The sequence below is a fragment of the Peromyscus maniculatus genome, chromosome 1 (assembly GCF_049852395.1).
Source record: "Peromyscus maniculatus bairdii isolate BWxNUB_F1_BW_parent chromosome 1, HU_Pman_BW_mat_3.1, whole genome shotgun sequence".
Taxonomy (NCBI): domain Eukaryota; kingdom Metazoa; phylum Chordata; class Mammalia; order Rodentia; family Cricetidae; genus Peromyscus; species Peromyscus maniculatus.
The window spans coordinates 169,699,063-169,717,896 of NC_134852.1; the positions used below are offsets into that span (position 1 = coordinate 169,699,063).

At 39.8% G+C, this 18,834-nt stretch overlaps 1 protein-coding gene across 4 annotated transcripts in view; it reads right to left on the minus strand.

Annotated features, from left to right (window-relative positions):
- Positions 1–18,834, minus strand: part of Pcsk5 (proprotein convertase subtilisin/kexin type 5) — a 434,887-nt gene that overhangs the window by 287,866 nt on the left and 128,187 nt on the right. For all 4 annotated transcript variants that reach the window (XM_076560923.1, XM_076560919.1, XM_006995970.4 and 1 more), the window contains exons 4-5: positions 13,134–13,277; positions 10,385–10,461 (exon numbers count right to left, since the gene is read on the minus strand). In XM_076560923.1, the coding sequence (XP_076417038.1) occupies positions 10,385–10,461; positions 13,134–13,277 (221 nt within the window). The remainder of the gene's footprint in view (positions 1–10,384; positions 10,462–13,133; positions 13,278–18,834) is intronic.

The following is an 18,834-nucleotide window of genomic DNA, read 5'->3' on the forward strand; positions in this document are numbered from 1 at the left end:
AGACAAAGCAAGCCTTGACAGATATATGGAGAATAATGGGTCTTCTCTTTCAAGCATGATGAATTAAACATGAGTTAGTATCCTTTATAATTGAAATAGGTTTTACAGTGCAGATTCTCAAAGAAGCTCATAGATATAAAATCAGAACACCAGAAGAACATAAATAGAATGGATTGATATACAAAAAGGCACCTATGAGCAGATATGGAATATAGAATATCAATATAATTTGAAACAGCTTTCCCAAATAGCTCCTCTTCTTTGCATTTGTGCCATAAAGATTTTTTTTTTTGGTTTTTCAAGACAGGGTTTCTCTGTGTAGCTTTGTGCCTTTCCTAGAACTCACTTGGTAGCCCAGGCTAGCCTCGAACTCACAGAGATCCGCCTGGCTCTGCCTCCTGGGTGCTGGGATTAAAGGCATACACCACCACCCGGCCATAAAGATTTTAACACCATGAAAGACAAACATACAAACATGTATCTGCTGTTACACTCTTACCATGCCACCAGGACCATACCTCCAAGAGGCTGAAACAAGTTGATCTTAATTTAGAATGAAACCAGAGTCACCAGGCATCTCTGCAGTGGGAAAAACTGTAGTGGCAATGGCAGGGACGTTGACTGTCCTAGCTGCTTCACAGTGGGCTTCCGTGTGGACCAGAAGGAAATGCATGATGTTACTAGAGCTATTCCCTACAGGGTCCCTCACTAGGGGCCTCATGCCTCCCTTTGAGTTAAATGTCAGGAAAGTCAAGTCCCTTCATTCATTGACCTCTTCTACTCCATTGCCCAACTTTTCCTATCGTGATACATGAGGAAGGTAGATAAGAAACAGGTTAAAAAACAAAGGTGTCTGTTTCAACTCCAAGGATCAAATATTTCCCAGTCTTTTGGAAGACATTAAAGCGTTCCATCATAACTCTAATAGGGAACATAAATAGAGTAAACTTTATGAGAGCCCAACATTCAATAACAATTAAGGTTATAATCTAAACCATTGCCTAAAGCAAGTTCAATGAGGTCACTTGGTATTGATAACGAGTGACTGATGTCAAGACAGGGTTGAAGGCTAGAGACCAACATGTGCTGCTCTTTTGGCATGATGACAAACAATACTAGTGTCTACAGGAAGATCATGATATCAGGAGGATGGAAAAAGAAAGGGATAGAAGACATGCACAACAACCTGACCCATCGGAGCTGGAGGACAGGGGAGAAAATAGGATTCTATATTTGGTAATTGGGACAGGTGTGGGAGGGGGTATGCTCCCGTGAGGATGAACTTCTGAAGGAGAAAATGCCAACCAAAAGCAAGAAGGTCACACAAAACTCGTAGCAGTCAGCTAATCTCAGCTCAGGATGTCACCACAAGGAATTTTACCCGTAATTCATGCAAATTCAAATGCATATACTAGCATATGTAAATTATATGCAGATGGGATATGGGTATCCAAAAATAGGAAGAGGTAAACTATTGTAACAAAGGGCACTTCTAAAATTCATGAGATGGCAGCATGGGATGAAAGCAGACAGGAGGGGATTCAAGAGAACCTGTCATGTTCTCAATTTCTTGGAGCTGGTCAATGATGTACATGCAATGGAAACTCTTACTATTCTCTAAAGGGGAATCTTAGGATATCATTCCTTTCTAAGCAAGAGAAAGTCTCTCATTCCCAGGTGCCCCTTGGGCCCAGTCTTCTACAGAGGATTTTTCATTTACAGCCCACATTTTCAGAGCACTCACAAAGCTCTTCACTCAGATGCAAAAACAAGGGTCAGTGATTTTTTACCTCATATGATTCCACCCTCAGAGTCTGAGCTCCAAATAAAGCATTAGACTCCTTTGGAGACTAATGACCCTTTCACAGGGATCAGCTAAGACCATTGAAAAACATTGATATTTACATTACAATGCATGACAGTAGCAAAATTACAGTTATGAAGTAGCAATGAAAATAATTTTATGGTTGGGTCACCACAAAATCAGAAACTATATTAAAGGGTCACAGCATTAGGAGAGTTGAGAATCAGTGACATAAAGCAATGTGAAAATGAACCCAGTGACCTCTGGAATTTAGATTGACACTTTATTTTAGTACTTATTTTTTAAATTAATATATAAAAAATGTATGTATATCAATGTTTTGCCTGCAGGTACATCTGTGCACCATATGCTTGTTACTCAAAGAGGTCAGACAAGGATATTGGATACCCTGGGACTGGAATTACAGATGATTATGAGCAACAGTGTGGGTGCTGAGAATCAAATCTGGGTCCTCTGGAAGAACTATCTGTGCTGTTAGCTGCTGAACCATTTCTCCAGACCTGAACACTTACTTTGTGTAAACTCTCTCTGGTCACAATATTAGCATTCATACATATAGCATGTTCACGGTTTTCAGAAACATTTTTCATGAATTGTGATTAGCTGGTACTCATTAAGCTTCACTTACAAAAGCTGTTAATATGTATTAGTAAGAAATTTTGAAAATGGGCCGACACAAGCTTCACCTTGACAATATCCAAACACATCAAACCTAAAGCCAGCCAGCTTTCTGCCCTGCCTGTTTTCCTTTATTTTTTCCAGCCCTCCTCCTTCCTTTCTTCCCTCCAAATACACAGCTTTTCTAGTGTTGTGTCTGTCTTTGAGTGTTTGCAAGCTACACTAGTTAACCCTCTACAATCTCTGAATAAATATCCCATGGCCTCACTGGAGCTCTTTTCATTTATTTCAACTGAATAAATAGCATTGTGGGAAGCAGGTTTATATAATCATTTATTTAAATAAATAATCCTTGCTCCTTGTTTCAAGCCACAGTGATCCCTGTAATATTAGAGATCTTTGCAGATATGTTCCTACTCTCTGAAGAAGCAGAACTCTGGGTACTAAGTGCTCAGTGAACATGGTGCTGCATTCTGGTCATGACAATTCCAGAAAGTTGTGATCAATCTAGACACCAGCTTCTTATCTACCGACTAATTTAGCTGTGTGGGTTAATACAGAGTGTGAGAATAAATGAGCTCAAGGTCTGCCTGCCACTCAGCAACCTTGGGCACACTTCCCGAATGTGAGATGCGCTGAGTGGTAAATAGATATAATGCAAAAGTGCTAATTTTATTATTTATGTTTACATGGTAACCAAATACAGCCGAACAGACTCTTATTGGTCATTGATAGTTTTAGATGAACAGGGACACCGAGACAGCCAGGGAAAATTTGAGAAAGATGCTCCAGCAAGGTCATAGGTATGGTCGCAATGGGCTATGGGCTGGTACCTAAGCCTCCTCTACAAACATAACATTATTTGTTCTATATCATTCTGTCTTCTTTGCTGACTGACCTTCTGATAAGTAAATACATATTTATTAATACTTAATCACATAGGAATAGGAAGCTCCTATTGAATCAGAATTAATAAACACCCCAAATATGGCAACCCTATTGGCTTATAAGGACAGAATTCTAACTAGTCCATTAGCCTATAAGAAATTTGATAAGAATTAAAATGTAATCACTATCTAAAGAGTATCTCAACAATAGTAAAGCGAACATTCTGCAAGGTTGAGATCCAAATACTCTTTCAGCATGTTCTCAGTCCTGTTAGTCGTACATGTAGCAAATGAAAGGAAGGGTTCTTCTCTCCACAGCTGGCTCTCTTCTTCAATATCTCCCAACAGATTTATCATTTGATTAGCTTAGAGAGTTCCTGAACCCTTTGATAGTGCTTAGCAAGGACACCCTCACGAGGTCTTCATGCTCTGTGATCATATATATTTCTGGATTGAAGGAAATAACAAAAATACAAGCATGCGAAGGAGGAGATTGGAGGAGGTTAAAAAAGAAAGATAAATAAATACACCTGCTTGGAAAACCTGCTCAAACACTTAATTCATTATTTAAAAAGGATACTTATCTCTTTCCTTACTGCAATTTCCATCTGCTGCAGAGCCCTAGAAGTTGTGAGTTTGTTTTTTAAATAAGAAATTTAAATTCAAACAACTATCAATTATTCATGTCAACAGTACATGGGGTTCGCATAAATTATACCCAAACTTCCTTTTAACCTATAGCATCAATTGGATTCTTTATCAAAGCTGTTACCGAGGGTCCCAAGACAGTAAGTCCCCAAATCCTAGAGGAGAAAATCGTGAAATTGACAAAGAGCAGAACAAAGGAGTTTGAAGGTTGCATTAGCATGACTACAAGCTGTGGAATAATTAATGTAATTTTTATGAAGATGAATATTTATATATCAGGTAAGAGCTATAGAGGAATTTGAGGTTAGATAGCCATTTTCCATATTTGTTCAACCCACATTAAAGAATAAACAGGTATTTAAACAACTTTCAAATATAATTACTTTTGTCCTCAGATGTATTTGAACATTTTTCCTTTTGCTCTACAAGACAGTAAACTAAATAAAGGACAGACATACACCTGTGTCAGTCACAGGCCTATCCCAGAATACTGGAATACTGAGCTCTTTAATACTGGCTAATGCAGTTTGGTCAGGGACATAGACATAGGCAGGACTCTGAGTGACCAATAGTGCAGTACTATAAATACTGAACCAGAACAGGTCCTTCCCAGGAGATCTCTCTTAGTGCCATCTGAAGGATTTAAGGTCTTCAGGGATGCAGAGAACCGTAGTGTCCCAGCAACTGGAAAGGCCAGCCCAATATTCTGGTGAATGGAATTAGTACCCTTATGAAACATATCTGAAGGAGTTTGCTTGTCCCTTTGGCAATGTAAAGACACACAGAAAGTGTTTTCATGAGGGACCTGCTGTAGACACTAAATTCACTGTTGCTTTGATCTTGGACTACCCAGCCTCTAAAACTATGTATTAAATTCCTTTTTTTGGGGGGGGGGGCGGTAAATGATCCAGTCTAAGACACATTGTTATAGAAGCTTCAACAGGCTATGGCAGCTGTATATAAAAAGTGTAAAGCATTATGAATGTGAAGAATCTAGGAATTATATTTTCAGTTAATGTTATTATGCATGAGGCTTTTGTTTTTGTTTTTGTTTTGTTTTGTTTTGATACTCAGAGACCAAGAAACTACTAGATGGAGCTGTTATCTTGCAAACACATTAAAGGAAAATTTTAGAATCTATGTAGAAAAGCAATTCAAGCTTGGTAATGACACTTCTTTGCTTTGGTAGGTTCTGTCAGACATCCTAAGTTATAGAAAACTACTTATCATAATATGGTCAAATTCCTGATATGAAGAAATAAAATGCTTCAACCTGGTATGGTCACAGATCTTACAGTGTGCGGTTATTAGTCTAGTACTGAGTTAGTATATTTCCCTTCTAATCTGCAGTCATTGGCTCTGCTGTAGAATATTATCTCTGGGCAACAGCTGTGCAGGAATGAGAAAGACAGACAGACAGACAGACAGACATGCGCACGCACACGCGCATGCACATTGGTTTCTGTACTATACTAACATTCTTAAAACCAGAAAAAAAGGTGTGAAAGATTAAAGAACCAGAGGAAACATATTTTTATCTACTCTGGTTAAATCCCAAAAGTAAGATATGAAAACAAAAACGAATAAAATCTATTCCTGTAAGAAAAGGGATCTATACCTTCTAGGCTGATTTCTTTTGCAAAGCAATTGGATTCTGAAGCCACACACCATATACCCAATATGAAACAGTGGTATCTCCTTCTGTCACGTACATTGAGCAGAGAGAACATTTAGCATGAGGCAACCTAGTGAAGAGTTGCTCTAACCCAGATGTCAATAATTCATTTACTGAAATAGGAGCAGAGAGATGAAATGCCAGGAGACTGTGAGACTGTTTCATTTGTAGGGAGGCATTTTCTGTTTAAGTCTGCAACAATGTAAGCTACAATGAACTAAGGCAAAGGAGGATCCAAAGACAGGTTTTTGTGGTCTCTTCTTATGATGTCATTTCTTTATCATTAATAAAATAATGTAGATTCAACATATCACCATTTGAGCACTGAAAAATTGGTGAGGAAAGGAATTGCATACCTGTGTACTACTGAAGAAATTCCCTTTACTTCAAAGCTTTGACACTAATCACAATCATGTAAGTCTAAGAGAGATGATTCATATACGTTTTAGGTTATATTCTCTATTGGTACTGAAAACCCTTGAGCCATTGGTTCCTTAGGAAGTCCTTTCCAATCCAATCTATTAACAATCAATATAGATTTCATCATCATAGTCACTCACGTAGTATAGATCTATTCACAAAGTAAGTCTTAACAAATACTTATTAAAAAATGAATGAACAAATGGAGCCAAGTACTATACAGAATTACAAATACACTCCCAAACCAATTGGTCTGATTATACAAGGTATTATTGCCTAGCATATGCCTCAACTTCCTTATTCTGACTCTTTTAAAAATTGAAATTACCCCTTAATGATCTTATATCCAATTAATAGCTTCCCTCTATTGGCAGCTTGTATAGTATTTTCTGCTACCTGTTGAAACTAGACAGCAGGATGGAGGCTTTCATGTTATATCCAACAGGAATCATCTGAGAATCATGTGAGTCATGTGTCCTAAGAGTGCTGTGTGTTCAGAACAGGAGCTTTTCTCCAACCTCAACCTCTGAGAGATAACCAAAAGCTACCTCAGTAGTCTCTATTGTTTTGAGAGTCAGATGGACTACCATAACCAACCATTCTAAAGGTGGTTTCCCATATCTGGTACTGGTATTTTTTTTTTATAGTCTATGGTTATTGCGGGGAGCACTGTCAACCAAGTGGTATAACTTGCTTTAATATTGGTTATTGGTTATCTAATACAGAGTGGTTGTCACTGAAACCATATCTCAACATCAGCAAAAATAGATTCAGCAGGTTGTATGAATATATAATTGCATATACACATATGTATGCATGTGCACACACACCAATAATAATAATAATAATACATAATAATAATAATAATAATAATAGAGGCTATTAATTTGAAAATGGGTGGTGATATGGGAGGGGTTCAGGGAAGGTATTCTGGAGGTGCTAAATGAAGAAAAGGAAGGGAGAAAGTGATGTAACTCTATTTCAATCAAAAATTTTCTTTTAAAGACTACAAACATTGGCACATATCTGGAACAATGCTGGTATCATCTGTCAAACTCCTATTGAACTCAATGAACCATGGGAAGTTCTTAGAGGAGGTCAAATTAGGACACACTGGCATGCTCTAGAATGAGCAAAATACCAGTGATTCATGAACAAAAGTCCTAGAAAATGGCCAAGTTTAAAAGAAATTCTCCCAATTCAACCCATTAGCAATCTATATTATTTCACTAGTATATCTAAGCACATAAGTTTAAACAGAGAGCCTGTAAATTACTAGTGAAACCAATACTCAATGAACCATATTTTACATATGGACATGTGGGCAGACACACTTAAGCTAATGGTCACCATCACTACTCCATTTCAATGCAAAAACCCACGACAGGTATGTTTAGATATAACTAGCTGAGGGATCAATTTTAGACATAACTGGCTATAGGGCTCAAGCCATTGGTCTTCTCTTCTCACCCACAGCATATCTGCGCATTCACATCCTACAAGAGGACACTTTGGCCATTAACGTGATCTAGACATTTTACATGTTTCCGTCCTCTTTTCTCTCTGCAAACATTGTTGTGATAAATGTAGTGAATATTTCACTCAGCTTTGCTGTAACACTTATTTTGATAAACAGTCTCTTTCAACTTGATTGATACATTAGGGACTATGCTGCTGAGCATACGTGGAATTGGCACTTGTTTATGTGCAATTCTCCCCATGGTATCTTGGTAAATTAAACAAAACAAAATGCATCAGATAAACTGAACAAGCAGTAGCACACACAGAGCTCTCCTCTTAGGACACAGCAATCCACAAATCATCACACTGGTGGCACTGCAGTTTCTACATGCTCTCAGGTGACTTCTCTTTCATTTTCCAGTCACATGTGTGCCTTTACCCTGCCCAGGAGGGCACACCTTCCATTCTGCTTAACCCTCGGTCTGCTTTGTATTTTCCTGCACTGCTCTGCTTTCTACTCTTGTTTATAACATTTATCTTTATCTTACATGTAAGCGTATAAGCAGGAATTGGTATAATTGTGCTTGTAAGAGAAATGAGCACACTTCGGGTTCTTTCCAAGGTAAAGAACCACCTTGTTGCAGTTTGATACATTCAATGATGTAACAAACACAAAACTATTTAATTACACCCCTACTGTGTGTGTAGCTTGACAATGACATTTGTGAATGCTACAGATGGCAATTCTGCTATTTCTCTGTGTTTTACAATTCTGTAGAGTGCCATTTGATTCTTGGGAATGCCTGTGCTACATGATAGCAGAATGGTGTATAGAGAAGTACTAGCAGCATATTTTCCTTGTTTTGAAGATTATTTTTAGAGATGTTTTAAATTCAAAGCAAACATGAAAGGGCAGAGATCTCTTATATCCCATCACTACCATAAGAGTGCATTTTATGCTTGGGTATATGCCCAAAAGTGTTATCCTTGGGTCTTGAGGAAGATTGGTCCTCAATTTTCTGAGAAGTTGCCACACTGATTTCTAAAGTGGCCATACAAGTTTGCATTCCCACCAACAGTGGATGAGTGTTCCCCTTGCTCCACATCCTCTCCAGCATAATCTGTCATCTAGAACCTCTGCATATGGGAGACAGCTGTATAGCTTGGTCTGTTTGAGGGCCCCCCTGGTAGTGTGATCAGGATCTATCCCTGGTATATAAGCTGGCTTTCTGGATCCCATTACCTATGGTGGGACACTTTGCTCACCCTTGATGCATGGAGGAAGGTCTTGGTCCTGCCTCAACTGAATGTACCAGGCTTTGGTGCCACCCCTCCATAGGAGGACTTACCCTTTTGAGGAAGGGATTGGAGTGGGTCAGGGGAGGAAGGTGGGAAGGAGTGGGAGGAGGGATAAGAGGGGGATCTGTGGTTGGTATATAAAATGAATAAAAAACTTTTAAATAAAAAAGTGCATTTTAAAATATTGAATGATTCAGGTCATTTTGTGCTAGTTTGCAATTGTGCTAAAATAAATAGATAGATGACAGACAGATGGAGATAGATAGATCAGCTCATGTTGTCTAAAACTCGGACCCCTTATGTGAAATTCACAAAACATTATAATCTAGACAATAAAATCTAGGTCTGAAAGAAGGCTATTAACTATAACTTAGTCCTATTTTCTTTTTGTTTGGAAGTTCTGGAAACGTCCATGTATATAAATTTATATATTAATGCTTTCACTACAGATCCTTATTTGTCATATATCCTTGGTTGTTCATATTAACACATGGCATATTTCTACAGCTTCTTTGTTGAAACTTCTTTGTAGATGGTGAAAGCAACAGAAAGTTTTTCCAGGTCATCTGGTTTTATCTGAACATATTGACTCACTTAAAACCAAATACTTTCTAAGAAAATTTCCCCTAAAGAAAAGCAGCAAAGCGGGGTGGTGGCAGTGCACGCTTTTCATTCCAGCACTTGGGAAGCAGAGGCAGGACAGCCAGGGCGATTACACAGAGAAACATGGTCTTGAAAAAAAAAAAAGTGGCAGATTGCAAATAGCACAGAATAAATGGTCAAAGCAATCCTCTTTGCAATTTCAGTGGTCCCAATTCAAATATGTTAAGAAAAAGTCACATGAAAATTTCTAAATTATAACATTTTCCCAGGGTAGTTTTGAGCTAAAAGAGGGATGAGGTCAATTACTGTGGTTTAGTCATCAGGAATATCTGCTGATGGTCTTTGTAACTAGGAAAAACCATTGCCACTCACCCAAGGAAAAGTGATAAAGACTCTGCTATCCAATGGATGTGCATTTACATTTACTAAAAATTACCATACTACCTGGAAAGAGAAACTGGGCCTCTTCAATAGGAAGAGGAGTAGGGAAGTAGATACCGCCTATGCCTGGCAATAATTCTTTAAGTGTTCTATTGTGCCATGGTGTAAAACCCAATCTGTGACTTCCACCGACCTCAACCAAATATGTTGGGTTTAACAGTAAGTGGACCTTTGGGAATTACTCTTTTGTTTTTCCTTTCCCCCTACCATATTTATCTCAAAACACATGTGTCATGGGCTAATTACCTCAGGGGCTAACATCTTCATGTCCATCTTCAAGATTTGGAGATGCTGATCCACCCCCAGCACCCTGTCAGGAGCCATTTTTTTTCCTATGTAGAAGATTCTACTTTCTTATTCTGAAACTTCAGTGAAAAGATACCTGCTTCCCTCGCTGTGATTTAAAGATATTTGTTATCAAGAGTTTTGAAGAGAAGACTTCCCTCGGCATAAGCACAAAGCTGAGCTCTGGACTAGCCACATGCCAGCCCACCCCCTGAGTCTTACTTGTTCTCATTGCTTGCATCATAACGAGGCATTGGGTCCAAGTCATTCCCATTCACATCGCAACTTGCCAGAGCATCCTATGACCATGGAGAAGAGATGGGAAACAGACAGTAGTTAGCACTGACCCACAAACTCATGCGTTCTTAAATGCATTTCTGCAACAGAGTAATTACATTAACAGATACCCTCATGGTTCACTAGTTTCAGGCACCTTAGGGAGACACTGCTAGTTCAATAAAGATCACTATTGTACTGTCACTTTAAGGTGAGACAGTCTATGTAGACCAAAGGACTTTCTCCTTCTTACCCAGAGTGACCCAGTCAGTGAAGAGATGACAGTTCTACATTTTCTAAGCACTCCCCCAATATTGAGAAGGAGTGAGAATTTTATACTTTCCATCCCTTGCTTGATTTCCTGAGCTTGCAATGATCTTTATCATATTTTAATGTCATTTAGAAGAAAAAAACAATTGATCACATATAACTGACAGGCCAGTTAAGATATTAGATGTTTATTTTGATCAGGTTTCTTGGGATCTGCATTATACAACATTAACCTTGTTTAATTTCTATTACATAAAAGCCTTCAAATGAGATTCTTACGATTATCCCACAGCTCCGAGAACAGCCCAAATGATGAGCAAAGCTGTCTTAAGCCAAGGTTTAAAATGAGGAAACAGAAGCTCTGAAGCCAGAGTTGGATTTATTTGTTTGCTTTCAAAAATGGTTAGGGAAAAAGCACCCAAATACCAAAGAGAACTCACAGGGTCACTTCCACTGTTTTTTATTCCTGCACTTAGCCTGTTCCAGGATATTATCAATTCCCCTGTGCTTCATGATCGTTTCTATGTCCAGTGTTAATACAAGGCTATATTATCTTTACTGAATGCTTACGTTTCTGAAAATAAGTGTTAGCACACAGAACCTTAAATGTTTTGAAGAGTGAAGCACAGCACACGATGCATATAATGTTAAGTTCTGCTTCCTGCATACCTCGTAGTGGCTGTCAGAGCTGAAAGTGCTTTGAATGAGTGACTCAAAAACAACGTAACAATTCTACTTACAGGAAACAGAGGCACCAAACAGACTAATCTGGAGCCTGTCTTGACATGAAACAAACCAGAGGGGAGCCCAAGTCTTTGGTCTGAATAATCTACGGCTTTCTCTACTTTGATCTGGCCACCAAGAGGGAACTGAGATAACGTGGCCATTGATAACTACACAGGCAATCCTAGAGAATGTTCTCTCAGAGTGAAAACATAAAAGAGGCAAGAACTGCCATCATAATTAGGGACCAGCTAATTGCATTTAATGAAGTCCAGTCATCTGCAGCAGGTAGAAGCACACACACACAGACTCTGCTGGCATGTGATAAGACAACTGTCTCTTCTGGGGTACAGGCAAACTAGAGTTCTAAACTCATCTCATCCGGGATAACTGACTTCAATATCCAGCCTTGAGTTTCTTTACTGTTTTATCTGTTTCTAAGGAGACTGAACTGAAGTTTAAGCCTTAAATTCTATGTTGCAAAGAGGTACAAGTTTATTTGAATGCACTTGTTCACAGGGTGAGTTTAGCCACTGATTCCTGTTCAAAGGAGAGCTAAATGAACTTTCAGTTTATTCTTAAGAAAGGGATTGATTGGTGTGTAGTACTGGGAGGCAAAGGAAAAGAGGTCTCCTTGCAACAGACAAGACTGTTACAGAAAATCACAACGAAGCAAAATTCAGCATAGTGGAGCCCAGTCACAATGAGTACATCTACAAAATAACTCCTACAGGTCAGGGAGCAGGAACACTGGGGCAGAAGAGGCAGAAATATTCCAAGAGCCAGAGGAACAGGGAGTTTACCGCGAGATTGTGTCTCCTAGTAATGCCAGAAAGTCTCCCCATTATGGCTGTCTAAGCATGAGTTGAACAAGTTCAACAACACATATGCAAAAGTAGACTGGGTAAGTCCACAGGCCTCAGCTCTACACAAATAACTACAGGCATCTAAGGAGCCAAGAGTCTTCCCCAGGGAAGAACACACCAATTACTTATCCAATACTGAATGGTCAGCCCTGAAAGCATACATACAAGCAACATTACATGGACTGAGAAGGTTGTATTTATATATATATATATATATATATATATATATATATATATATATATATATATATATATTTAAGAACATGAATATATATATGTATATGTATGGATATATACACATAATATATAGGTTTGTAACAACAATTAATGAAAAAGGAGGCCACAAATTTGAAAGGGAGCAAGAAGGGGTATATGGGAGGGTTTGAGGAAAGAGAGGGATAAATGATACAATTATATTATAATTTCAAAAAGTTAAAAAAACATTTTGAAAAAAGAAGTAGGGAAGAAAAGGGTAGCAGGCTGGAGAAAAGTTCTCAGCCTGCTCTTTTCCACAAAGACCATGCTGCCTGTCTGTCTACCTGAATTGTTGGGAATAGTGGGCGTGGCTGGTAACAGATGGTGTTGGAGGCAGGGTTGCTAACACTTCATGGCTCTCCTTTTGAAGGTCACGCCATCAAAGGCATGGGGAAGTGGAAGGACTTTGTTATCTTGTGATTCCTATCCTGCAGGGGCTCTCCTTTTACAGAAGGGAACAAAGCACAGAACCCGCCATATCTCCTGCTCCGTCTGTCAGTTGCTCTCCCACATTCGGACCATCCCAACGGGAGTCCCCTGCTCCCAAGGAGGGGGGACTTCTGGCCACAATGAACACTCACGTAGTTTTGCATCAGATCAGGGTGGGTTCTCTCTATGCCGTCATCCAGGATCGTCACCACGATGTTCTTCCCTGTGTAACCTCTCTTCCAGGCTCCTTCAATATTCATGTCCGACTGGCAGGGATGTGTGTTGTCGCTGCAGTGCTAAGGAATGGAAAGGGCATTGCAGGTTACTCCATAGGGAGCAGACAGGAGAACCACCCACTTATGAAGATAGTGTTAGATGAACAGCAATTTGGTCTCCTGCCTATGAGAAGAGAAGGACTTATCCCCTGAGCGGTCGCTGGGATGATGCAAAAAGAGGCATGTGAGGAAAGAGAGTAAATATAAACGGTTGGAAGTGGGCACCATAGGAAGTTTTTTAAAATCTAGTACATCAACAGAATAAGGGATGTTTTATTGTCACCATGCATTTCATTAGAAACCTAAAGAGGGTAACTGAAGAACTCATGTCTTAGGCAGACATCTAGGACCCAATTCAGCTGCAATTGGAACTGACTTGAGCCCCACTTGTACAGCGAGCTAGAGGTGTGCTACTATGAGAAAAACAAAAACAAAAACCCTCAAAACAACAGGTTCTCCAAACTTCTTTCACTAAATTAACAATGATGGGCAAATTCATTCAAAGCTACTTTGAGGAGGGTGGGAATAGTACAAAGCCAAGATGGGTACTCTACTCAGGAAAATGTACAGAGGAGCTTCAAGGGGCAGGCTGAAAACATAACATCTTTGTTCATTATGCACAGAAATTGCGTTCTACAAAAGCCACAATGTCCAAACATACTGAAAAAGGAATGGAGCCAGCAGCTTTTTCTGATATAATTTACTAATGTTGGTTCAACCCACATAATTGTTCCTTTCAAGTCCATCTCTTTGAAATACTCCCGAGGTTGCTGTTTTCCAGGTTCTGAAGACTCAGAGGAAGGACAAAGGAAGGGATGTGTGACTCTACAATGTCATAGCAACACCAGCTACTGCTCGCCATTCACCACTCACTGTATATTCTTCCTGCCTCTCACAAACAGCTCCATGCTTAGGGAATGGAAAGGAATGCTAAGTTTTCTCTGCCCTAAACATAATGGAGACCCCACTGCCACTGACGGATTTAACACACATTGTATTGAGCACTCACTGCATGCTCAGTGTGGTTGCAAACAAAATATCTTCGGTATTTATCCTAGAAGAGTGTCACAGAAAGCAGAAAAATGAACAAACAAGATGCCTGAGAATGTTCACTGTGGTTTAAAGGAGTTAGGAGGGAGAAAGAGAAAGCGAGCCATATGGTGATGAATGCTGAGGGGTCAGCATGTAACTGCTTTATGGGACCAGTCAGAAAGAGACTTCAGTGTAGCATGAATCTTAAAAGGTCTTATTAATAAAAACAAACCCAGAGCCAGATATTGGGGTGAATACTGAAAGATCAGAGAAACAGAACAAGCCACATCCAACCTCACCTCGCCAACTTCTCAGCTGATCATTTCCTCAAACTGGAAGCCTCTGCGTCCTCATCCGAATGGATCTCAGCTGAACTGCTGCTAAAAGCCTAAAAGCTTAAAAAGACTCTAGTTCCTAGTCCTCACGCCTTATATACCTTTCTGCTTCCTGCCATCATTTCCTGGGACTAAAGGTGTGTGTCACCATGCCTAGCAGTTTTCAGTGTGGCCTTGAACTCAGAGATCCAGATGGATCTCTGCCTCCGGAATGCTAGGATTAAAGGCGTGTGCTACCACTGCCTGACCTCTATGTTTAATGTAGTGGCTGTTCTGTTCTCTGACCCCCAGATAAGCTTATTGGGGTGCACAATATATCAACCACACTTCAGTCTCTGAGAAAGTGAAAGGTATGTGCCCGTATTACTGTTGAGGACTGGGTGGCAGAGGGAGGAATGATGGTCCAAGAAAGAGCCAGGGACTAGTGTCCTGTTCAATGCAGCAATGCTAGGACTATGACAGGGGGAAGAGTAGGGCGAGAAAAGGTGGAGACTGCTGGACAGACTGACACAGAGGACGGTAAGCTAGAGAAGGAGGAAAGGCCACTCTGGGCCTGGCCATCCACTGTTTACTTCCCTGCTCTACTGAGCAAAACGCCATTCCTTCTCCTTCCAGTTCCCTGAGCACAGCTCTGGACCCACATGGCCTCCCATGGCTCTCTCCTTTTTCCTTCCCAGGAGCTCAGGAGCACAGGCATGCATATGAGCATGTACACTTGTTCTACATGCTTTAACTCATGCTCACTGGTTTCTGTTGGGCTGCATTGCTCACAGCTGAAAGAAGTGCATTCATCTCCCTGACTGACCTACAGACTTAAGTCTATTGTAAGATTTCATGAACACTGTTAATCAATATACTCAGAATGAATGAGCAGCCTCAATTTTGTTTCCAGTTAAAATTGTTATTATGCTTCCTACTTTGACCTCTTCAGCGAAATCCAGCCAGTTACTTGCTTGGCTAAAAGAAGCCAATAGCAAAAAGAAGTCATGTAGATTGCTAAAATCCCTACTTTTCCAATTGTCCCATTCTGGCCAAGCATGTGGGCCTCTCCTCACCAAATATTTTAATACAAAGCAACCTTACTTCCTTTTATTTCTTTTCCAAAACCTGCTGTGAGCACCGGTGGTACCCATTGTGAATGGGAGTAATGTTAATGTGGCTGAGGGGTGGGTTGGAGGAAGGAAATGCACAGGAAATGGGCAAGCCACAAATGGAATAAGCATCCTAGAGTGGAGGGATGCAGCCTGAAGTTGTAATTATGAAAACTGAAGAACAGCAGCCGTCAATGGAAAACATGTGTTGTGGCGTGAGCCATAGCCTTTTGGACGGTTTCCACCTCTGCTTCTGCTGAATCTAACTTTGATTATTTGAAGCACTCTGAAACTACCTTTTGTATCCCTTACATCCACCACCACAGAATCACTGATGGTAGTTGAGAACTGTGCAACTGATGTATTTTCACTGATGTAATCTAACATGGAATGTAGTCCAAATAGCAAAGACAAAATGATATGAATAATAAAAAATATGATGAGGATGAATGAGCTAATAAAAGCCTAGATTGTTTCTTGCAGACAAGTAATAAGTCAGAGGCCACTTGAGGGATCTACTGTGAACAAGATGTAGAACCCTGGGTCCTCAAAGAGAACCCTTGATTTTTAAAATATTTCAGTTTGTCTAGGTTTCTAAACATGCTGCTACTAACATAGTTGTTTCATATACCTGAGATATTCAGAGAAAAGAAGATAGAAATTACTGCTGTCACCCAGCAATTAAATGAGAATGACCTCACCATTTCCTGAAGAGCCTAGTAAAAGTGTTCCTTATACTGGCCTACATCTCCTTGCTAGGTCCATGTTAAAACAGCACTCAAGGATAAAAGCACATATACTAGTCATGGTTCCCAAATTTGTAGTCAAACCCATTGAGAGCTCTGTTGGGACAAAAGCCTAGTATATAGAATGGTCTCAACACACATGTGTCCACAGCCTGGAGCTCACTAAGGACTGATGGACACTTTAGCATATTAGAACTAGAGAAATCATGTACGGACACAGCTTAATTATTTACAGCCATGTGTGCCCCTTCACTCTAAATGATGCTATTTCATTGGTGTCTGTGCACAGGTGACTAAGTTCCTAGAAACAAGACTGAACACATGAAATGGAAACAAGCTCTTGTGTCCTCATAAATATATTGCAGGGTTTGCTTAAGGCAGCTTATATCCCATATAAACTACCCCAAATATACATTTCTTATGTCTTCATCATCCTTTTATTCAGGGAAATGGAAGAGGAAACACATTCTTTTTAAACTTCTCTAATTTCTGAGAGTTCCTATGATAGTTTGAAAAAGAATGGCCCTCATGGGCTCATATATTTGAATGCTTTGTCATCAGGGAGTGACATTATTTGAGAAGGATTAGGAGGTGTGGCCTTGTTGGGGGAAGTGTGTGATTGGGGTAGGAACTGAGATTTCAAAAGCCCATGCCAGTCCTCTGTTCCCCACCTATGGATCAGGATGTAGCTCTCAGCTACTGCTCTAGAATCCCCCTGCCTGTTGCCATGTTCCCCACAATGATTATAATGTATTAAAACTCTGAAACAGTAAGCATGACCCCAATTAAACACTTTCTCTTATAATAGTTGCCTTGCTCTTGGCATCTCTTCCCAGTAATAGAAAAATAACTGACAGCCACCCCTCCCCCACCATGAACTGCCATTTGTATTTTTTTTTTTTTTTTTTTTTTTTTTTTTTTGCTGTCCTTAGTTGGCAGTGGGGATGGCAGCCATCCCTAGTGTATGAGCCGGCTTTTTGGAGCCCAGTGCCTATGGTGAGACACTGCACAGCCTTGGTGCAGGAAGGAGGGGCTTGGACCTGCCTTAACTGAATGTGCCAGGCTCTGCCGATTTCCCATGGGAAACCTTGCCTTGGAGGAGGTGGGAATGAGGGGTGGGTTGAGGGGAGGACTGGGGGGTGGGAGAAAGGAGGACAGGGGAATCTGTGGTTGGCATGTAAAATGAATAGAAAATCTCTTAATTAAAAAATAAGGAGGGAAAAAAAGAGTAGAACCTAGAGCCTTGTACATGCTAGGCAAGTACCCAACTATTGAGCTACATCTTCAACCCTTGAACTGCTGTTACATGTTGTCAATAATCTGCTGACACTGAAAATAACCACTGTTCAAAATAACCATTGATGAGGTCATTGTTCATTATCAACAGTAGCACATAAGCCTGCAGTTCTGACTATATAATATTCATAATTAAATAGAATTAAATATACAAAAATATGTACTGGAGACATAGTAAGAAACAGCTTTCTTTTGCTTTTCTATTGCTAAGACAAACACCATGACCGAAAGCAACTTGGGGAGGAAAGGGTTTGTCTGTCATACACATCACTAAGGTAAGTCAGGGCAGTAACTGAAAGTAGGAACCTCAGGCAGAAACTGAAGCAGAGAACTGGAGAAACATTTCTTACTGGCTTGCTCCCCATGGCTTGCTCAGTTTGCTGTCTTGTAGAACCCCAGAACCACCTGCACAGGAGTGACATTTCCCTCCGTGGACTAGGCCATCTCACATCAATCATTAGTCAAGAAAATTCTTCCATACTCTTGCCTACTGCTGGAATAGGGTAATCTGATGGAGGCATTTTCTTAGGTGAGATTCCCTCTTCCCAGATAATTCTAGCTTGTGTCTAATTGATAAAAAACTAACCAGCACAGAAGTAGTCAGCTCAAAAAAGTATATGAATACTTGAAGTTCTTTGTAAAATTTAGAACTTAAGAGTTGTAACAAATCAAACAGGAATAGAATTGATATTCCTCCAAGTGAAAAATGTAACTACTAGTCCTACTACTAATGTCCTTTCCCTAGCCAACTACTGTACTAATTTCTTCATGTGAATAGCAATAGGAAATTACCCAAGGAAGTCTACTGTGTTTCAATACCATCAAACTCAGCAATAGTAGCTAAGAACATCTGTTAAAAAGGGAACCAGGCAGACAGAATTTGAGTTCTGTCTGCTTCTTTCTAGCTGAATGATTTGTCAAGTTGCTTAAATTATTAAAACTGTCTTTGCTATTTGAACATAAATGCTAGCCACAGGTATCAGAGATGATAAAAACACCACAATGCTGTTATAATGATCTGTTGATGACATACTTTTCATGACAGCACATTCATATGATTCCTCAGTGTTCCCAAATG